Raw genomic sequence first — 23,547 nt, forward strand, 5'->3', positions numbered from 1 at the left:
TGACAGTGATGCAAACTATTTAAAATTAGGACTGTCTTTCCAAATATGGGATATACAAGGTCACCAGACATAGGAGATTCAAGCAAATGAAAAAGGTAAGAGCAAAAACTAGAAGAATATTTTCAAAGAAGTTGTACAAGGCAAAATGCTGGGGATTCAGGGACAAAAGACACCTCGAGTCAAATTAGAACAAATATCGTAACTAAATCTATTCCCTATTTAAAAAGAAAACATAGAGCAATAAAACAAACCTCTTATCAATCATAATATTCAAGGGTACCTCTCCATTCTGGACTTAGTCATTTGGAGTTCCTTCTAAAAACCTATTATTTTGAGTTTCTCATCTCCTGAGGCTTAGTGAGAGGTTTAGGGTGACTACTTGGCCAGCAGCACTTACTCTGGAGGATCCATTTTGCTGAGCTCAACATCTTTAAGGAAGTCACTCTGTAAAGTCTGTTCAGCTGTGCAACGTTTGCTAGGATCTAGTGTTAGCATGTGGTCCAGTAAATCAAGTGCTGCTGAAGGAATGCTGTGGAAAGAACAAATTCAAAATGATCCCAGAGTTCTTAAACCTGTAACCTTCTGCCAAAGGTCTCTGAATTTCCAGCTCCATGTGTAACCATGGAAAGGAGCTAGAAGCTGGCTAAACAAGCAAGCTGATTTGCTCCCACACAGGATTCATGCAATGCTGTAATACAGATAGAAAACATGAAGCAAGCAGTTCCATTCTCTTTTTTATTGTGGGAAGATCAAAAGGACCATGAGAAAACTTACATATTGTTCACAATAAAATGATTTTCTATCACCTAAAGCCTTCAGGGGCACCTGGCTGACTTAGCTGGAAGAGCATGCAACCCTTGATCTTGGGGTCATGAGTACCAATCCCATGTTGGGTGTAGGGAATACTTAAATAAAATAAAAACTTAAAAAAAAGAAAAAAAAATTGGGGCACTGGGTGGCTCAGCTGGTTAGGCAACTGCCTTTGGCTTAGGTCATGATCTCAAGGTCCTGGGATAGAGTCCTACATCAGGCTCCTTGCTCAGCGGGGAATGTGCTTCTCCTTCTCCCTCTGCCCAGCCCAGCTCCCTCTCTGCCCTACTCGTGCTCTCTCTCTCACTCCCTCTCTCTCAAATAAATAAATAAAATCGAAATAAATGAATAAATAAATAGATAAAGCAGGGGCGCCTGCATGGCTCAGATGGTTAAGTGTCTGCCTTTGGCTCAGGTAGTTATCTCCAGGTCTTGGGACTGAGCCCCATGTCAGGCTGCTCTCCCCCTCTGTCTGTCTGTCTGTCTCTCTCTGAATCTCTCTCAAATCAATAAATAAAAAAATAAAAAAAATAAAATAAAACCTCCAGGGGCGCCTGGGTGGCTCAGTGGGTTATGCCGCTGCCTTCGGCTCAGGTCATGATCTCAGGGCCCTGGAATCGAGTCCCACATCGGGCTCTCTGCTCAGCAGGGAGCCTGCTTCCCTTCCTCTCTCTCTGCCTGCCTCTCTGCCTACTTGTGATCTCTCTCTCTCTCTCTCTCTGACAAATAAATAAATAAATAAATCTTTAAAAATAAATAAATAAATAAATAAAACCTCCATAAGAGAAAATTACAACAGCACTATGGTAAAATTCATACACTGTTCAAAGATAAAATGTTTTCCTGTGGTGTGCTGCCATAAAAAGTTGGGACAACACTAACTCCCTATGCCAGGAGAAAGTCAAGTCTAAACACCAGCTAAACATAGAAACCAGATGTACATTTTTGCCAAACTTACAAAGAGAATTCTTCTCGTAGACGCCTTCTATATTGTTTCTTCGGTTTCATGGTATTGAAGTAGGGCAGCTTGATAACATCAGGCCACACAGCTGGACAAGGGCTACCACAGAGTCGACTGAAAACAAAGCAAAAAGCCAAAACAAGAAGTGAGTAAGTCAGCATTGTGAATTCTGGAGATTACAGAAGCAGAAATTATTACCTCCTGAAGTCTGGGGGAGTCTTGGCTTATTAAATTAGAGGGCATGCAGAAAGATAAAACCTGACCTCACTGCTTTAAGAACAGAAGGAATAGGAAACAACTGGTTACAAGATAGTGAAGAGAAAATCCGGCAAAAGAATCCAAAATTAACCATACACTTGGTTTTGTAAAACATTTTTTTAAACCTCCATAAAGATTTTCATTATCAATTTTGTTCTGTTCAGATAGTATTAATTTCAAAGTGATAAGCTGATCCTATAATGTCCCTATAGGGAAAACTGGCAGAAGAGAGCCTAAGAAATTTTGATAGACAACTGAATTTAATGCTTAACAAATAATGAGTTATATGCTACCTTTAATTATCTGTTTACATGCTTTACCACTTACTAAATTCTGAGCTTTTTGAAGGCAAGGACCTATCTTATATATTTCTAAATCCTAAAGTTTAACAGAGAAAGGAATTTGTAATAGAACAGGCACAATAATTGTTTGCTAAATAAATCTGATCTTAATCTAACCTAGGAAAGAAACAGCCACACTGAAAATGGCATGCTTTAATATGAAGAATTAAAAAAAAAAAAATGCAAAGATCTAAAAAGTCTAAAAAGGGGGAACCTAAGAGGTAACACCTTTAGTAAGACCTAAAAAAGGGGATTACAACTTCTTTACATCTACATCCCATGACAAAATACGTGGTGAATCTGACTAAGAAACTTTCTTGGACATAAGAAGCATAAACTTACTTAGTAGAATGAACAAAAAATATTAGAAATTAGAAAATAAGATCACCTATCACACCTCGGCACCCAGAGCACATGCATAGCTGTACCTGATCAGCTCCAGCTGAGCCAGTTCCAGATTGGCTTGAAAAATAGGCTTCTTTGTGAACAATTCCCCAAGGATGCATCTAGAAAGAGTAAAACTGAGAGGTCAAGAGAGATATCCCTGGAGCCTAACCTGTGCCTCAATAGACTTTTGTAGTCTATCTGGATGCATCTGATATACCATGTTGTAAATAAGCTCCAAACTGCAGTGTCTTGAGTTTTGAAAAAGAAAATATTTCTTGAAGTGAGAATAGATAGTATAAAGAATTTATATTTGCCAGGAGATCAAATTTTTGCCACCTATAAAGTCTATAAGCAGAGAAAATGAACAGAATCCTTTTCTATCAATTCCATTGTAAATTAAGGAAGTAAAGACTAAAAAAAACTCATACTTCAATTTTACAAGGATGCTCAGCAGATCCTATAAAGAAATTAGCTTTTCCATTCATTTGCTCTATAGAATATGCAATACACTATTGCCCTCTTATTGTCATCAGATATCAGTTTCAACAGGACTTTCAAACACATTATGCTTAAATGTCTTTCCCATTTTGAAAATGTCTTCCAAAATAATACTGAAATACTTACAAAGTCCCCCCAGATATGTCTCCACAAATTATTTAATTACACAAAAGGAAAACTAGTAACTATTTAATGGGGAAAAAGACAACACCTTAAGTTCCAAAATTAGGATCACCAATAAGAGGGGAAAAGGGTTTACATAAATACCAACATGGTAACTTAACACTTACAGAATATTCCAGCCAAAACTTTATAATCTGAATCCATTTAGCAGCTAGAGCTAGTGTGACCTTCAAAAACGTTTAAATGTCATGAAAGACAAAGGCTAACGACTGTTTCAGAGTAAAGACTGAGATCTAGGGGTGCCTGGGTGGCTCAGCCAGTTGGGTGTCTGCCTTCAGCTCAGGTCCTGATGGTCCTGGGATGGGGCCCCACATCAGGATCTCTGCTCAGCAGGGAACCTGCTTCTCTCTCCCCCTGCTGCTCTGCCTACCTGTGATTTCTCTTTCTCTGTATCAAATAAATAAAATCTTAAAAACAAAACAAAACAAAACCCCCAAAATGTGAAATGTCACGAAAGACAAAGCCTAAGGACTGTTCCAGAGTAAAGAATGAGAAGTAGGGGTGCCTTCGTGGCACAGTTAGCATCTGACTCTTGGTTTCAGCTCAGGATCCTAGGATCCAACCCTGCATTGGGCTCCGTACGCTTACCACGGGGTCTGCTTGAGATTCTATTTCCCACTCATGCACTTTCTCACTAAAATAAATAAATCTTTAAAAAGTTAAAAAGAAAAAAAGAGAACTAAATGTAATACATGATACTGGATTAAATCCTCTATGAGGTGAGGTATTGTTTCTAGCATATTATTAGTATACTAAAAAAATAAGAACATGGAATGTAAGCTATATGACTTAAAAGATAGTGTATCAAGGTTAAATTTTCTGAATTTGATAATGGTACTGTGATTATACACGAGAATATCTTTGTTCTTAAGAAATGGGCATTAAGGGCGACTAGATGGCTATTATACGTGCTGCCGAAGTGAGCACAAGGGCGACTAGGTGGTTAAACATCTGCCTTCGACTCAGGTCATGATCCCAGGGTCCTGGGATTATGAGCTCTCTGCTCAGCGGGGAGTCTAATTCTCCCTCTCCCTCTGCTTCCAGCTCCCCCTGCTTATGCTCTCTCTCTGTCAAATAAATGAATAAAATCTTTAAAAGAATGTACATTAGGGGCGCCTGGGTGGCTCAGTGGGTTAAAGCCTCTGCCTTTGGCTCGGGTCATGATCCCAGGGTCCTGGGATGGAGCCCCGAGTCAGGCTCTCTGCTCAGTGGGAAGCCTGCTTCCCCCAACCTCTTTCTCTGCCTACTTGTGATCTCTGTCAAATAAGTAAAGAAAATCTTAAAAAAAAAAAATGTACATCAAACAGTAAGAAGGGAAAGATTATGATATATACAACTACTTTTGGACAGTTCTGGAAAAAAGATGGGGTGTGCAAACACGAATATAAAAGCAAATGTGGCAAGATGTTAGCAATTAGTGAATCTAACATGAATAAATCTCAAAATAATTGTGCTGAGCAAAAGATACAAAGGGAAAAAGAACATATACTGCATGATTCCATTTACATAAAATTCTAGAAATAGAAATCAATCTACAGTGATAGAAAGCAGAACAGGGGTTGCCTAGGAATGGGCTAGTCCTGACAGGAAAGAGAGATTACAAAGGAACAGAGGGAAACTTTTAGAAGTCATCATTATCTTGGTTGTGGTGATGGTTTCACTGGTGTATATGTCAAAACTTAAACTGTACATTTTAAACACATGCAGTTTATTATATACTTCAAAAGGTTAAAAATTTTAGTGAATATGGATGAAGTCTATACTAAAGTTCTTTGTACTTTTCTAGGAACTTTCTGTACATATGAAATTATATAAAAATTAATCTAGTTAAGTTTTCATTCAGTGTTATATTAGTTTCAGGTGTACAATACAGTAATTCAACATGTTCATACATCACCCAGTGCTCATCATAAGTGAACGCCTTAATTTCCATCACCTATCTAACCTATCATCCCTATCAATGTAAATTCAAAACAAATGAATAAAAAAAACAAACCAACCATGAATACTCTACATTTTTGTATTCCTCAAGTTTTTTTTTTTGAAAAGTGGGAAAACAAAGAAAATGGATAAAAAAATCTCTTCTCTGGGGGGCGCCTGGGTGGCTCAGTGGTTAAAGTCTCTGCCTTCGGCTCAGGTCATGATCCCAGGGTCCTGGGATCGAGCCTCACATCGGGCTCTCTGCTCAGCAGGGAGCCTGCCTCCTCCTCCTCTCTCTTTCTGCCTGCCTCTCTGCCTACTTGTGGTCTGTCTGTGAAATAAATAAAAAACTAAAAAAAAAAAAAAAAAAAAAAAAAACTCTTCTCTGGCCTGTGTTTTGAAATCACATTTACAAATACAAAAGCAGTATTTATCATTTCACTCTGAATTCTTTAGCTTAACTAAATTTGAGAAGCAAAACGAATCTAGTTTTCAAAGTTATTAGCACCTTTTGGGGCACCTGGGTGGCTCAGTGGGTTAAAGCCGCTGCCTTCGGCTCAGGTCATGGTCCCAGGGTCCTGGGATCGAGCCCCGCATTGGGCTTCCTGCTTGGCACAGAGCCTGCTTCCTCCTCTCTCTCTATCTGCCTGCCTCTCTGCCTACTTGTAATCTGTCTGTCAAACAAATAAATAAAATTAAAAAAAAAAGTTATTAGCACCTTTCTATTAACATTTGTTAACCTCAAATGACAAATTCTTTTTTTTTAAGATTTTATTTATTTGCCAGAGAGAGCAAGTGAGACAGTGTAACGGCAGAAGCAGAGGGAGTGGCAGGCAGAGGGAGAAGCAGGCTCCCCAATGAGCAGGGAGCCCGATGTGGGACTCGATCCCAGGACCCTGGGATCATGACCTCAGCCAAAGGCAGATGCTTAACTGACTGAGCCACACAGGTGTCCCTCAAATGACAAACTCTTACTTTATATTCACTCAAACCTTATCCAGAAATTAGAAAAGTAAATGCAGGGGTGCCTGGATGACTCAGTCAGTTAAGCATCCAACTGTGGATTTCGGCTTGGGTCATGATCTCAGGGTCCTGGGATTGATCCTCACGTCAGAGTCGGCTTGAGTTTCTCTCCTTACGCCCCTCCCTCTACTTTCTCTTTCTAAAAATAATAAATCTTTAAAAATATAAAAAAGTAAAATTTAACTCTATCTCTGACATTAACCACTAAATCAAATTTCAAATAGTGTTGTCACAACTGGTAACATAAGGAAGAAAAAAAACAAACCCAGGTGGTTTTCAGAATCTAGGCATACTTTGTTGTACTAGTTTTTCTAGTTTCTCCTTCACAGAGACATCCACAGATTACCAAAGTAGTAAGCTCACATCTAGCAAATTCTTTTTTTTTTTTTTTTTTTTAAGATTTTATTTATTTATTTGTCAGAGAGAGAGAGAGCAAGAGCGAGCACAGGCAGAGTGTCAGGCAGAGTCAGAGGGAGAAGCAGGCTCCCTGCGGAGCAAGGAGCCCGATGTGGGACTCGATCCCAGGACGCTGGGATCATGACCTGAGCCGAAGGCAGCTGCTTAACCAACTGAGCCACCCAGGCGTCCCACATCTAGCAAATTCTTAATTTAGTGAAGTTACTGGGCTTTAAAATCTAATCTATAATTTTAATTTCCTTGTGTTTTGTTTTCTTTTATTTCAGTTTCTAGATCTTTGGTGGGGAAGACATTATTATGTAATCAACACTCTGCTACTACACTGAGGTGGAGGCTGCTCACTGAAATAATAATACCAACAGAGCTATGAACTTTCCCTGTGTATCTTAATGGGGCGTTAACTTTAGAGCCTAGTTGTGACAATTTAAATGCTAATACTGTTAAAGCAAATAGTCCAGAACACAAACACACCCAGCTTGAGTTAGTAAAATTTAACTAAAGCTTCATTGGAGTTCCGGAAGGCTACCATAGAGATTATGCTCTCTTTATCTATCACCCTTTTGAATTTTGAAATAAAATCCCTGCAGTGCTCCTTTTAAAGACTGACATCAATACAGGAGGGAATGAATGGGAAAAAAAGGATATGCTCCACTTGCAAGTATCTATGTCAGAACCCTAAGATATAGAGGTCAAGGACAGAATGTATATGCATAAATCATACAGTATCAAAAACAATTAACTAACTTCCAGGACACCCAGGTGGCTCAGTTGGTGAAGTGTCTGCTTTTGGCTCAGGTCATGATCTCAGGTTCCTGGGATCAAGCCCCGCATTGGGGTCCCTGCTCAGTGGTGACTCTGCTTCTCTCTCTCCTTCTGTTTCTCCCCTTGCTCGTGTGTGCTTGCTCTCTCTCTCTCTCCCTCACTCAAATAAAATCTTAAAAAAATAAAATAATCTCACAACCCTGAGATCATGATCTGAGCAGAAACCAAGAGTCGGCTGTTGAGGTGCCTGGGTGTCTCAGGTAGTTAGGCCTCTGTCTATCTACCTACAGTTAAAAAAACAAAACAAAACCAACACTATAACTGCTATCTCCTAGGGCTGGATTGACATAAGTGTCAGGAAGAAGTATGTAGGTGCTTGGTCAGTGGTGGCTGGGATGGAACATCTGGTGAGGCCATTTAGGTAAGGGGGAAACTGTGCATGTGTTGGGAGGCTTAAACACTACAGTGACATATAATGAAATCACCCAAAAGGTCTGGGTTCAAATGTGAGCTCTATAATTCCACTACCAGGAGACCCAGGGCAAGCTCTCTTAAGCCTAAAGTCCAGGTTCCCTATCTGTGTATAGAATGGGTCATGTCGGGCGCCTGGGTGGCTCAGTGGGTTAGGCTGCTGCCTTCGGCTCAAGTCATGATCTCAGGGTCCTGGGATCGAGTCCCACATCGGGCTCTCTGCTCAGCAGGGAGTCTGCTTCCTCCTCTCTCTTTCTCTGCCTGCCTCTCTGCCTACCTGTGATCTCTCTCTATCAAATAAATAAATAAAATCTTAAAAAAAAAAAAAAAAAAAAAAGAATGGGTCATGTGTGGGCGCCTGGGTGGCTTAGTTAAGTGTCTGCCTTCGGCTCAGGTCATGTTCCCAGGGTCCTGGAATTGAGCCCAGTGTCCTGCTCCCTGCTTGGCACGGAGCCTGCTTCTCCCTCTCCTTCTGCCATTCCTCCTATTTGTGCATGTTCTCACTCTCTCCATCAAATGAATAAATAAAGTCTTAAAAAAAAAAAGTCAGATGCTTAACTCACTAAGCCATCTAGGCACCCCCAAAATGTCTACGTTCCTAACACAAATTATGGTCTCTAAATATCATTTTCCCAAAAGGAACTAAGACTCTTGAGAGAATGGCTGATTCCAGGTGTGGCACATGAAATGAACAGGTTGAGCTTGGAACCAGAAAACAAGCAAGGCTATTTATCAAGTGCTCGGAGTGTTGGAAGGACCCACTAAACTTCTGCGGGCCAAAGACTAGAAAATGTGAATAGGAATAAAATGATAATCGTAAGTTTAAAACACATTAAAAAATTGGGGCACCTGGGTGGCTCAGTCAGTTGAGCATCTGACTCTTGATTTTAGCTCAGGTCATGGTCTTAGGGTCATGGGATCAAGCCCTACATCAGGCTCTGCACTCCGTGGAGAGTCCGCCTGGAATTCTCTCTCTCTCTGTCTCTACCACCAACTCCCGCACATTCTCTCTCTCTCAATAAATAGAAGGATCTTAAAAAAGTTTAAATCCCACCCCCCCAAAAAGTTTAAATCCTTGAGTTCATAATGAAACTAAAACAAAAAACACCCTCTCTTTGGCCATCTTTGAAGGATATTAGGAAACCACCTATCTTTTTTTTTTTTTTTTTTAAAGATTTTATTTATTTATTTGACAGACAGAGATCACAAGTAGGCAGAGAGGCAGGCAGAGAGAGAGGAGGAAGCAGACTCCCCGCTGAGCAGAGAACCCGATGCGGGGCTCGATCCCAGGACCCTGGGATCATGACCTGAGCCAAAGGCAGAGGCTTTAACCCACTGAGCCACCCAGGCGCCCCTATCTTTTTTTTTTTAAAAAGATTTTATTTATTTATTTGAGAGAGAGAGAAAGAGCATGAGCAGGCTCGATAGGCAGAGGCAGAGAGGAAAGCAGACTCTACTAAGCAGGGACCCCAACACGGGGCTCGATCCCCATGATTCCAGGGGGAATCATGACCCAAGCTGAAGGCAGACAATTAACCACCTGAGCAAGCCACCCTGGTGCCCCCCTCAATATCTTTTTAAAACTGGTAAATATAATGAAAGAATTAAAGCTTTATCACTCTCTACTTTTCCTATAGGATTTGTACCCAGGGTTAGTAAAATAGATTGTTCTCTTTATTCCAGGAAGGAATAATATAATTACAATATCACCACCACAAAACAACCACAAATGAATGAGTGACAGTGGATCATTAATAACTGATAACACTTCAAAAAGAGATAATTGTATATTGTATAAAGTGGGGCGTGTGTGTGTGTGTGTGTGTGTAAATCTGCCCTGTTAGGAATGAATATTTTAGCATACATTGTTTAGAACTGCCTCTATAATCTGATAATAGAAAGCACACTAATTTGTAGTGGATTATTTTATTGCTTTTAAATTCTCTACAGATAATTTATCCAGTTATTGTCTGTACTCTGGGCAGAGGTTCCCAATGCCTCCTACCCCCAACTTTAATGTATCATTGGCTATAATTAGAAGTACACAAAACCACCTGTAAAGTAGTTTCAGGGTCAGTGGGTGATTGGTAATCAAACTTAAATTCACCTACAAATTACAGGAAATAAAAAGGGACAAAGACCACGCTAAAGTAACAACAAAAAACACAGTGAGGATGCAATCAGCAAAATCCACACTGTGGGAAACTCTGTAAGACAAATGATCCAGCTTCTTCTAACAAAATTATAAGCTGGGGAGACTCCTCCAAGAGATGGAGGACAAAGTTATAATTAAAAGACCCGAGGGGCACCTGGGTGGCTCAGTGTGTTAAAGCCTCTGCCTTCGGCTCAAATCATGATCTCAGGGTCCTGGGATCGAGTCCTGCGTGGGGCTCTCTGCTCAGCAGGGAGCCTGCTTTCCCCTCTCTCTCTGCCTGCCTCTGCCTGCTTGTCATCTCTCTGTCAAATAAATAAATAAAATCTTTAAAAAATAAATAAATAAAAATAAAAATATAAATAAATAAATAAAATCTTAAAAAAATAAAAATAAAAATAAAAAAGACCTGAAACAATTGTAATCTATGGACCTTAACTGAATGTATTTGGACCTTAATTCAAACTCAGTTAAAAGGAAAGAAAAAGACATTTAGGGAAATGTTTTTTAAAAAAGTATGTCTCTGTTATTAGGAAATACTCAACAGGGGTATCTGGGTGGCTCAGTGGGTTAAGCCGCTGCCTTCGGCTCAGGTCATGATCTCAGGGTCCTGGGATCTAGTCCTGCATTGAGCTCTCTGAGTGGTGGGGAGCCTGCTTCCCCCTCTTTGCCTACTTGTGATCTCTCTGTCAAATAAATAAATAAAATCTTTTAAAAAAAGGAGGGGCGCCTGTGTGGCTCAGTGGGTTAAGCCCCTGCCTTCGGCTCAGGTCATGATCTCAGGGTCCTGGGATCGAGCCCCACATCGGGCTCTCTGTTCGGCAGGGAGCCTGCCTCCCTCTCTCTCTCTCTGCCTGCCTCTCCATCTACTTGTGATTTCTCTCTGTCAAATAAATAAACAAAATCTCTAATAAATAAATAAATAAAATTTAAAAAGGAAATATTCAACAGATTTCTCTGAATTCTGGCTAAAAGTTTATCCCCATCCTTTCAAGCTTAATAAAAACTACAAAAAGCCATTGTAGAGAGAAAACAGATACAAGTTTAACATGTAAATTAAAATCAAAGAGAAAGCACAGAGAGACTTACCCACAGCTCCAAACATCAATGGCTGGTGTATAACGCTCCTCTCCCAGCAGAAGTTCTGGAGGTCGGTACCACAAAGTGATGACTTTGTTTGTGTAAGGGCGACTGAAATGTAAAAACAACCATGACATAAATTTACAATGGGTTCTGATGGAAAAAATAAAACAAAAAAACTTGTACAAGTAAATGCAAATAGAACTTGAAAAGTGGATTGTCAAAACAGCTCCATAGCAATCTAATAGTTCAAAAGTGAACTGGACAGAAGGTAGGAGATGAAAAAGTAACCTGCATTCCAATTTGGGTTGATTTATTTCAGGCTAAGCCTGATTCAAGAATTTAGACAGAATTAACACATTTAGAAAATTAGGAAACTCTGAAAATTATTGTAACTTGCAGAATATTAGAATATCCAAGAATAAAAAGGATTCTTTCTTTTTTCACACAGGTAATTCTGAGGAATGCCTCACCTCTCTTCAGAGTTATAGAGCCGTGCAAGTCCAAAATCTGCTAGTTTGATTTGCCCACTGTAAAAGAAAAAAAAAATCATTTTTATAAAAAGTAACAATAGCAGCCTCCTCATTATACCCAAACAGTAAGGCATAAATTTGGGAGTTAAAGGAATTACAACAATGAAATTTTAACCTATGTTCTCTTAGTTCTGTTCTTAATGGTCGGTCACTCTCCCAGATTAAGGCTCTTTTGACTACTTTGGTTTACAAAGCCTATGGCTTTCTTTTTTGAGTACTACTATGTTTTTGGATTTGACCCTTAAATAAATACTTATTTCTTGGCAAATAAGTCACTAAAACCTGCTAGATTAAATGCTTATTATTGGGGAAAAACGTAATGAATTGTTCTAGATTAAGAGAGATTTAAGAGGCCTAACAACCAAATCCAGTTTATAAACTTTGATCTGATTTGAAGAGACCAGCTATCCAAAGGATATTTTAACGTGAGAAAAACATGAAATATGAACTGAGTGTTAGAAGATAATCAGTAATAATCTTCTGGAGCATTTAGGGTTGAACATAATGATGTCTGTAATTTACTTTAAAATAATTCAAGCAGAAAAACTGAAAGGAAGCAAATATAGTAAAATACTAACTGTACATGTTAATTACTATATTAGTGCCTCAATTTTTCCTTGTAATTTATTTTTTCATAATAAAAAGTAAACCACAACAATACCATGGCTATAGCAGATTTTTTCAGAGAACATGACTTTGAACTGAGCACACAATTTTATGATGAATTAGGCCCCTTTTACCAACATATTGCCATTACTTCCTATACCATAAAGACATACAACTATGATCTTAGATGGGTTCTCAAAAACTTTAATATGAAATAAGAATCACTTGGAAACCTTATTAAAGGTTTCTTGGGCTTCATTCCCAGAGATGCAATTCAGAAGATCTGGCTCATTTTTCTTTTCTTTTTTTTTTAAAGTAGGCTCCACACCTGGCACAGAGCCCAACATGGGGCTTAAACTCATGACTAAAATCAAGACCTAAGCTAGTATCAAGAGTCAGACCCTTAGGGGTGCCTGGGTTCCCACAAAAATCTTTTAAAATAAAAAAGGAACTTTATTTAAAAAAAAGAAAGAAAGAAAAAGTTGTAGCCATTCGGGCCCTGAACTTGTATTTCTTTTCTTTTGGTTTTTTTTTTTTTAAGATTTTATTTATTTATTTGGCAGAGAGAGAGAGAGAGAGAGATCACAAGTAGGTAGAGAGGCAGGCAGAGGGGGAGGGGGGAAAGGGGTTCCCTGCTGAGCAGAGAGTCCTATGGGGCTCAACCCACTGAATCCTCCAGGCGCCCCACAACTTGCATTTCTAAGAAGCCCACAGAAGATGATGCCAATGCTGCTGGTCTGAGAACTTTTTAAAAAATTATTTATTTATTTATGTATTTATTTATTTTTAAGATTTTATTTATTTATTTATTTGACAGAGAGAGAGAGATCACAAGTAGGCAGAGAGGCAAGCAGAGCGAGAGAGAGGAGGAAGCAGGCTCCCTGCTGAGCAGAGAGCCCGATGTGGGACTCGATCCCAGGATCCTGAGATCATGACCTGAGCCAAAGGCAGCGGCTTAACCCACTGAGCCACCCAGGCGCCCATTTTTTTAAAGATTCTATCTATTCATCTGACACAGAGAGAGTGAGTGCACAAGCAGGGGGAGTGGCAGGCAGGAGGAGGAGAACCAGACTCCCTGCTCAGCAGAGAGCCCCAATACAGGGAATCCCAAGACCCAGAGATCAAGACCCGAGCTGAATGCAGATACTTAACCAACTGAGCCAGCCAGGTATCCCTGAGAACCACACTTTTGAGAACCATGCCCTTAAACGGATCACACATAAGTTTCACTCTCCTAAGCATTCTGTCCTTGACAGTGATGTCAACGTAAAATGTCAGAAAACTTTTTAAACTATTAACTATTCTGGATTAACCATATTTATCTAAATTCTTCACATTTACTGCTTGTGTAACTTCTTGGGTAATGAAAAGCCAGTTCACTCTTTTTAAGGTACTAGGGATAGCTGAGATCGGATAGAAAAGTAAAACCATAGGGAAAAAAAAGGCTATGCTAGGTGCCCCTCAATTATGAGCAATGGGACAAAATATTAAAACAAAGTAATTTGGGGGACCTGGTGGCTCAGTTCGTTAAGTGTCTGCCTTCAGCTCAGGTCATAACCTCAGGGTCCTGGGACTGAGCCCCACATCGGGCTCCCACTCATTGGAGAGTCTGCTTCTCCCTCCCCCTTTCTCCTCCCCTACGCTCATGTTCTCTCTCTCAAATAAATTAATAAAATCTTAAATAAATAAATACATACATACATACATACAAAGTAACTACTGGCTATACAATTTTAAATTAAAACAACCCTATCATTCCTAGTAAAGATCATTGGGCACCTTATTCACTTGCCCCAAATATCATGTCATTTTTAAATTCAATTTACAAGCAAATTCTAAGAAAAGCAAAAAGAAAAGGACTAGCGGACTTGAGTCCTATAATGAGACATAAAGAGTTCCTCAAATTTCTCAGCATCCTCACTCTTAGAACCTGAGATGATCCAGGCCTGAAAGCACAAAGAACTAAAAGTTAAAATGGCAAGAGATATATAACTATGGAAAATTAGGCTAGACCTAAACATCACCAAGCACCTAGCGTATTTTATAGTCTACTCTCTTATCTCCAGTAAATGACCTCCTTCATTAAAAAGAGAAGTCCTGGGGGGCGCCTGGGTGGCTCAGTGGATTGAGCCGCTGCCTTCGGCTCAGGTCATGATCTCAGTGTCCTGGGATCGAGCCCCGCGTCGGGCTCTCTGCTCAGCGGGGAGCCTGCTTCCCCCTCTGTCTCTGCCTACCTCTATGCCTACTTGTGATCTCTCTCTCTCTGTCAAATAAAATAAAAATAAAAATTAAAAAAAAAAAAAAAAGAAGTCCTGGGACGCCTGGGTGGCTCAGTTGGTTAAGCAGCTGCCTTCGGCTCAGGTCATGATCCCAGCGTCCTGGGATCGAGTCCCACATCGGGCTCCTTGCTCCGCAGGGAGCCTGCTTCTCCCTCTGACTCTGCCTTCCACTCTGCCTGTGCTCGCTCTCGCTCGCTCTCTGACAAATAAATAAAATCTTTAAAAAAAAGAAAAAAGAAAAAAGAGAAGTCCTAGGACATCTGGGTGGCCCAGTCAGTAAAGTATTTGCCTTTGGCTCAGATCAAGATCCCAGGGTTCTGGGATCTGGCTCCAAAACCGGCAGCAAGTCTGCTTCTCTCTCTCTCCTCCCCATTCAGGCTCTCTTGCTATCTCTGTTTCTCTCTCAAATAAATAAAGTCTTAAAATTAAAAAAAAAAACAACAAAAACAAACCCAGAAATCATCAGGTGGGAGCTACTTGACATTCTTTTATCCACATAACCTTAATTGCATCTGTAATTTTCCCTTTGGAGGGCCTGGGTGGCTCAGTTAAGTGCATACCCTTGGCTCAAGTGGTGAATTTGGGGTCCTGGAATCAAGCCCAGAGTTGGGCTCTCTGCTCAGTGGGGAGTCAGCTTCTCCCTCTCTCTCCGTGTTCTCTCTCAAATAAATAAAATCTTTAAAATAAAAAATATTTAAAATATATAAGAGGTTAAGCCTCTGCCTTTGGCCTGGGTCATGATCTCAGGGTCCTGGGATGGAGGCCCGCAGCAAGCTCTCTGCTCAGTAGGGAGTCTGCTTCCCCCTCTCTCGCTGCCTACTGCTCTGCCTACTTGTGATCTCTCTCTCTAAAATCTTAAAAAAAAGAAGAGGCTTTATTAAAAAAAAAAAAAAATATATATATATATATATATACATATATAACCTTTCTTCTTTCAATTATAGAAAAAGTGTGTCAATTTCTCTTATTCAAGGATAATCAATACCTCTAATTGTGGCCACTATAACCTGTGGCCTTGATTCCATCTCCTCTAGAACCTTGATCCTTTAAATTATTTTTGTTCTTTTTAAAAATTAATTAATTAATTCTTTGTTCTTTCTTGAATCTTCAATTTCTCCCTACTGATTTTCTTTTCCCTTAGTATTTAAATATGCTCAAACCTCTGTATCCTTAAAACATAGAATGTAGGGCGCCTAGGTGTCTGTCTTCAGCTCAGGTCATGACCCCAGGGTCCTGGGATGGAGGACCATACCAGGTTCCCTACTCAGCAAGAAGCCTGCTTCTCCCTTGCCCTCTCCCCCTGCTTGTGTTCCCTCTCTCACTCTGTCAAATAAATGCATATAAACTTTTAAATAAATAAATAAATAGTAAAAATTAAAGACACACCTACCATCACCTTCCCATTAACTGTGCTACCCACCAACTTACCACACAGTGTCAATGCTGACCTTTTAATGTTCAGATTCCTTCTCTGGTCTTATCATCTGGCTGCATCACCTGATATATATGACCATCCCTTCTTAAACCTTTTTTTTTTTTTTTTTAAGATTTATTTATTTGACACACAGAGAGAGAAAGAGTGAGAGTGAGTGTGACGGGGAGCAAAGGGAGAGAATCTCAACCAGACTCTGCATTGAATGCCACTGGAGCCAGACACCGGGCTCCATCTCAGGATCCTGAAATCCTGATGTAAGCCAAAACCAAGAATCAGATGTTCAACCAACTAAGTCACCCAGGTGCTCCTAAACCTGCCTATTTTAGGTTCATGATATTTCCTCATTTTCTCTGTATCTTTCTGACCATTCCCTTGGATTCCATCTTCTGACACCTTTTCTCTGCTGTAACTCCTAAACTAAACTATACTGCTAGTCTGGAACTTCAATGTGACCATATGCCTATGAGATATCACTACCCTGGATATGCAACAGCCATATCCAAAAGGGATTTACTCTTCACTCACCTGTCCTGCTTTTCCTTTTACATTACCTATATTGATGATTATGCTACCCATCTAGTTATTTTCTTAAGTCAGAAATCTGTGAGTTCCATTAAAGCACTCTCATTCATTTTCTACCACTCATTTACTCACCAAAGTCTATTGATCCACAAAGTTGATCCTGTCCATCTCTATTAGAAAAGCCTTGGTTAGTTGAAACACTGACAATTTCTTATCATATTCTTAATAGGTCTCCCTGGCTCTAGTCTATACCATATTAGAATGACCATTTAGTGATTTTTCTAAAAGAGGAGACTAATTGTGTCTCTCCACCACCTAAAATGACTTGGTCTCATTTATATTTGTGTAAGGAAGGTATAACAAACATCATGGAGCCCAGCTCTGCTTTCCTCCCTCTCTCATCAACTGCCTTCACTTCCTGGTCCAGGTGAGGGCTCCTTACCATTTTCTCCAGGTCATCTCACCCCAAATGCTCTATGTAAACAGAGCCAAACAGGCAAGAGCAAAGGCTGAATGGATCAGATTAGATCATAAGACTCCTGCATGCTGCTAAGAAGCAACCTGAAGAGGAAGTTCAGTTTAGTCTAGAATCTCATCAGCTTCCTGAATATGGGAAGACAGGGAGGGGGCCTGACCTAACAGAAAGGTCAACAAACAGGACTGCAGTTTATTCCCTGACCTGAGACATCCCCCTTAGAGAAGCAAAGGGAACCAAGACAAGTATATGCTATAGTCCAGAATGCTGCAAGGTGAGAGCCATCATTAAATTTTTGAAGCATTATTACTATGGATGTAGATTAACCAAACCCAGCTCTAACGAAAATTGTGGGTACAGAGATACCGACAGAGGACGCCTGGGTGCCTGGGTGTCTCAGTTTGTTAAGCAGCTGCCTTCGGCTCAGGTCATGATCCCAGTGTCCTGGGATCGAGTCCCACATCGGGCTCCTTTCTCAGCGGGGAGCCTGCTTCTCCCTCTGCCTCTGCCTGCCATTCTGTCTGCCTGTGCTCGCTCTCTCTCCCTTTCTCTCTCTGAAAAATAAATAAAATCTTAAAAAAAAAAAAAGATACTTACAGGATAATCTTTTACCATCATGTTTTGTCTCACAAAGTATTTTAAGTATGACAATATATAATAATTAGATACATCATAGAAAATAATTTAAAATAATGCATGAACTGTATAATTTTAAAATACAAATTAACTGTTTAATTAATTAATTTTTTTAAAAAATTTATTTGACAGAGAGAGATCACAAGTAGGCAGAGAGGCAGGCAGAGAGAGAGGAGGAAGCAGGCTCCCTGCTGAGCAGAAAGCCTGATACCGGGCGCCTGGGTGGCTCAGTGGGTTAAGCCACTGCCTTCGGCTCAGGTCATGATCTCAGTGTCCTGGGATCGAGTCCCGCATCGGGCTCTCTGCTCAGCAGGGAACCTGCTTCCTCCTCTCTCTCTGCCTGCCTCTCTGCCTACTTGCCTACTTGTAATCTCTCTCTGTCAAATAAATAAATAAAATCTTAAAAAAAAAAAAAAAAAAAAAAAAAGAAAGCCTGATACCCAGCTCCATCCCAAGACCTGAGATCATGACCTGAGCTGAAGGCAGCGGCCTAACCCATTGAGCCACCCAGGCGCCCCGTTTAATTTATTTTTTGAGAGAGTGAACAAGCAAGCAGGGAGAAGGCCAGAGGGAGAGAATCTCAAGCTGACTCCACCCTGAGCACAGAGCTGGATACAGGGCTCAATCTCACCACCCTGAGATCATGACCTGAGCTGAAATCAAGAGTTGGATCCCCAATTGACTGAAACACCCAGGTGCCCCTAAGTGTATAATTTAAAAACAAAAAAACCAGCACCACTCAATGGCTTTCATCTACAGTGTAAGTTCTTTTTTTTTTTTTTTAAAGATTTTATTTATTTATTTATTTGACAGAGAGAGAGAGAGAGATATCACAGGTAGGCAGAGAGGCAGGCAGAGAGAGAAAGAAGCGGGTTTCCTGCTGAGCAGAGAGCCCGATGCTGGACTCCATCCCAGGATCCTGAGATCATGACCTGAGCCGAAGGCAGTGGCTTAACCCACTGAGCCACCCAGACGCCCTATAGTGTAAGTTCTTTAGCAAGATATACAAGATCCTTAAATTGGCTCCTTGCAACTATCCAGCTTCATCTCATCATTATGTGCTTTACTCTTCTTGCTCTAGATATATTTACCTATTTACATTTTTCTCAGATACTGCACATTCATTTTCTTATTTATGTGATCTTGCCCATGTAATTTCTTTTACTTAGAAATTTAACCCTCTGTTGTATGTCTTTCTGATAAATTCCTATTTACTCATCAAAATTGCATCTTCCCAGATGCTCCCAGATTCAAGGAAAAAAAAAAAAAAGGTAGGGATGGGTGGGGCTTAGGGGCACTTGCCTGGCTCAGTGGGTAGAGATACAACTCTTGATCTTGGGGTTGAGACCTTACTTTATTTATTTGATAGACAGATCACACGTAGGCAGAGAGGCAGGCAGGGAGAGGAAGGGAAGCAGGCTCCCTGCTGAGCAGAGAACCCGATGTGGGGCTCGATCCCAGGACCCTGGGATCATGACCTGAGCCGAAGGCAGAGGCTTTAACCCACTGAGCCACCCAGGCACCCCTAGGGTTGAGACATTACTTAATTAGCCATCACATGTGTTGGGGGGGTGAGGAGTGCTTAATAAATATTTACTGGATTGAGTGATTTATTTGTTAGCTCCCCTATTAAACTCTAAGCTTTCTAGTGACCAACTATCCCATGTGGGACCTCCAGTGCTAAAACTAGGACAGGGGCACCGAACTGGCTAAATTGGTGGAGCATGTAACTTAATCCTGGGGTCCTGGGTTCAAGCCTCACAATTGGGTGTTGAGGTTACTTAAGGATAAAAAAATCTGGGGGCGCCTGGGTGGCTCAGTGGGTTAAAGCCTCTGCCTTTGGCTTGGGTCAGGGTCCCAGAGTCCTGATATCAAACCCTGCATCGGGCTCTCTGCTCAGCGGGGAGCCAGCTTTCCTTCCTTTCTCTGCCTACTTGTGATCTCTGTCTGTCAAATAAATAAATAAAATCTAGGGGCGCCTGAGTGGCTAGGTGGGTTAAAGCCTCTGCCTTTGGCTCAGGTCATCAACCCAGGGTCCTGGGATCAAGCCCCGCATCGGGCTCTCTGCTAAGTGGGGAGTCTGCTTCCTCCTCTCTGCCTACTTGTGATTTCTGTCTGTCAAATAAATAAATAAAATCTTTTAATAAATAAATAAACAAACAAAATCTTTTAATAAAGAAATAAATAAATAATTTTTTAAGAAAATAAAAAATCTGGGGTGCCTGCGTGGCTCAGTCATTGAGCAGCTGCCTTCGGCTCGGGTTGTGATCCCAGAGTCCTGGAACTGAGTCCTACATCCGGCTCCTGGCTCAGCAGGAAGCCTGCTTCTCCCTCTCCCACCCCTCCTGCTTGTGTTCCCCCTCTCAGTGTGTCTCTCTCTGTGAAATAAATAGACGAAATCTTAAAAAAAGAAAAAAAGAAAAAATAAATCTTGGGGTGCCTGGGTGGCTCAGAGGGTTAAGCCTCTGCCTTCAGCTCAGGTCATGGTTTCAGGGTCCTGGGATCAAACCCCACATCAGGCTCTCTGCTCAGCAGGGAGCCTGCTTCCCCTCTCTCTGCCTTGTGATCTCTCTCTCTGTGTCAAATAAACAAATAAAATCTTTCTAAAAAAATTTTTATAAATAAATAAATAATCTTTAGGGGCACCTGGGTGGCCCAGTCAGTTAAGTACAAGACTCTTGATTTCACCTCACAGCCTGATTTCAGTGTGTGAGATTGAGACCTGTATTGGGCTCAGCGCTGGGAATGGAGCCTGCTTAAGAGTCTCTCTCTGCCCTTCCCTCTTCCTGGTTGCCTGCTCTCTTAAAAAACAAACAACAAACCCCAAACTTAAAATAAATAAGTAAAACCAGGACAGTCCTTGGGCAACTCTGTGTAGTTGGTTATATCACTCCACAAAGATGAGAAATAAGTCATAATCATTCTATAACTCTATGCAGATAGTAGTATTTGTTAAATATAACTGAACGGAAATGTATTTTAAAAATGGGTGAATCAGGGCGCCTGGGTGGCTCAGTGGGTTAATCTCAGGGTCGTGGGATTGAGTCCCGCATCGAGCTCTCTGCTCAGCAGGGAGCCTGCTTCCCTTCCTCTCTCTCTGCCTGCCTCTCTGCCTACTTGTGATCTCTCTCTGTCAAATAAATAAATAAAATCTTTAAATTAATTAATTAATTAATTAATAATAAAAATAAAAATGGGTGAATCAGTCAAAGATGGCTACAAACAGCCCAGTTACCTAAAGAACCAAACACTAGTATAACTTCAATAGTATCAGACTTGGGAGTTAAGTGCTTGGCAGAAAGATCAACCACCAGCTACACCTGTGTTTACTCTGAAATTTGATAACGGAGAGTCTCAAGAATAGCTGTAAGAGCAGGCATGTTTCTCCCCACTTAAACAAGGGAGAATTTCACTGAGAACTCAACGTGTGTTTTAATTTGCCAAAAACCACAATAATATTTACTAACTATGGCAAAAAGCTCTCTGAATGTTCCTGTAGGATATGAGTGATTTCATAAAATGTTTGCAATTAAAAAACCTTTATAATCCTACCTTTTTAAATTCTTTACCAACAAGTCTCAAGACTCTGCTCATAAGAATAACCCTATCGTAAGATGTTCCTATAGTACAATCATCAGATGTATGTAAATGCAAAAAACTGCATCATTGGGTCTACCTGTAACCCCAACTAACCAGCTGGGTCAGAAGAGAGGGAGAAAATGGTTAACTTTATTTGGTTACTACATTACCTGTTGTTCAGCAAAATGTTAGAACACTTAATATCCCGATGCAGGAAATTCTTTTTGTGACAGTAATCCAATCCTTCCATTAGCTGTTTCATGAATGACTTGATATGGTCCTCAGAAAAGTGTACCAAACCAGATTCTAACAGTCCCATTAAGTCATGGTCCATATACTCAAATACAAGGTAAAAGGCACCTATACAAAAATGAAAAAGAAAATTAAAACAAGAGGAAAAGGACACTGAAATGACAATGCCTCAAATTTTAATATAATTTTGGGGTGCACCATAAGGCTCTCTGAAACAACTACTTAATTTTATAAATGAAGAAACTCAGAGAACTTAAATAACTTGCCCTTTCTAATAACAAATAACAGAAATACTATTTTAATTAATCCTCTGACTTTTAACCCAATGCTCTTTGATCTATTTACTTGAGGAGAACAACTGCCCTGATCAAGTTGATACTACTAGTCTTCTACAATCTAAGTCAGTTGGCAAATTATAGGCCTCAGGCCAAATCTAGGCTGCTGTTTGTCACTGTAAAATAAAGTTTTATTTGTTATAACTATGCCCATTTGTTACTATGCCAATATTGTCTATGGCTACTTCTGTATAAGTCTTTACCTCAGTTAGATTTAATAGGACTCACATAACATGTCAGGGATAGCACAGTATATACAGTATAAATTACTAGTGAAATTCATAATATTTAAGAAATGAGTGGTGCCTGGGTGGCTCAATGGGTTAAGGCCTCTGCCTTCGGCTTAGGTCGTGATCCCAGGGTCCTGGGATCAAGTCCTGCATCTGGCTATCAAGCCCCACATTGGGCTCTCTGCTCAGTGGGGAGCCTACTTCCTCCTCTCTCTCTGCCTGCTTCTCTGTCTGCATGTGATCTCTGTCAAATAAATAAAATCTTAAAAATAAAAAAGAAAAAGAATTGAAAGGTGAACCTTCTAATTAAACTCCTTAAATTTAGAAGTAGATAAAAGGGGTGCCTGTGTGGCTCAGTTGGTTAAGCAACTGCCTTTGGCTAAGATCATGATCCTGGAATCGAGTCCCATAACGGTCTCCCAGCTCCATGGGGAGTCTGCTTCTCCCTCTGACCCTCTCCCCTCTCATACTCTCTCTCTCAAATAAAATCTGTATTTAAAAAAAAAAGTAGATAAAGGGATAAGTGATAAGTATGCTAAAAGAATTGTAAAAAATCTGAAATCCATGCTGTCTTTCCACTTTAGCAGGGTATATGACAAAGACAAATATTTTAACATAAACAGTTTTAAACCTAGGTTAGACAATTATCTATCCAGTCTAAAATTCTGTCTCCTACCAGCATAAGGGCAAGCAATCTTAATCTAGAGGGCAGGCTTCAAGGATTCTTTGAACTCCCTGAAAGAGTATGCAATATTTTAAACACATAATATGCAACATTTTGAACTTATTTTTTTAAAGTATGGATCCTTAAGATGTTAAAAGAGGTCCATAACCCTCCAAAACTTAAGAAACACTGCATTAAAGGAATATCTTAGATATAGTCAAGAGCTCATACAAACTAATAAGAAAAACACCAACTGCAAAAGATAAGTAGATAGAGGACACAAAAGGACAACTCAAAGAAAAGACCATAAGTGAAGCTGATAAACATGGACACGTTTAACATGTTTAAGCTGATAAACATGATAAACATGGAAAAAAACTCAGAAATAACAGAAGGAATGTAATCCAAAATAATGACATTAGGGGCGCCTGGGTGGCTCAGTGGGTTAAAGCCTCAAGGCCTTCAACTCAGGTCATGGTCTCAGGGTCCTGGGATTGAGCCCCACATCGGGCTCTCTGCTCGGCAGGGAGCCTGCTTCCTCCTCTCTCTCTCTGCCTGCCTCTCTGCCTACTTGTGATCTCTGTCAAATAAATAAATAAAAATTAAAAAAAAAAACACCAAAATAATGACATCATACTCCACCTACCAAAATGACAATTTACTTTTTTTAATATATTTTATTTTTTGAAAGATTTTATTTATTCATTTGATACAGGGAGAGAGTACAAATAGGGGAGC

The 23,547-nt window shown here is 40.2% G+C and overlaps 1 protein-coding gene across 8 annotated transcripts in view; it reads right to left on the reverse strand.

The window, feature by feature from the left end:
* Positions 1 to 23,547, reverse strand: part of CDK12 (cyclin dependent kinase 12) — an 87,282-nt gene that overhangs the window by 41,094 nt on the left and 22,641 nt on the right. For all 8 annotated transcript variants that reach the window (XM_045070300.1, XM_045070299.1, XM_013062545.2 and 5 more), the window contains exons 6-11: positions 21,499 to 21,688; positions 11,737 to 11,793; positions 11,273 to 11,374; positions 2,799 to 2,876; positions 1,769 to 1,885; positions 398 to 529 (exon numbers count right to left, since the gene is read on the reverse strand). In XM_045070300.1, coding sequence (XP_044926235.1) covers positions 398 to 529; positions 1,769 to 1,885; positions 2,799 to 2,876; positions 11,273 to 11,374; positions 11,737 to 11,793; positions 21,499 to 21,688 — 676 coding nt within the window. The remainder of the gene's footprint in view (positions 1 to 397; positions 530 to 1,768; positions 1,886 to 2,798; positions 2,877 to 11,272; positions 11,375 to 11,736; positions 11,794 to 21,498; positions 21,689 to 23,547) is intronic.

This window comes from Mustela putorius, unplaced genomic scaffold, assembly GCF_011764305.1.
Source record: "Mustela putorius furo isolate JIRA1106 unplaced genomic scaffold, ASM1176430v1.1 tig00003962_pilon_pilon_pilon, whole genome shotgun sequence".
In the NCBI taxonomy this organism is placed as follows: Eukaryota; Metazoa; Chordata; class Mammalia; order Carnivora; family Mustelidae; genus Mustela; species Mustela putorius.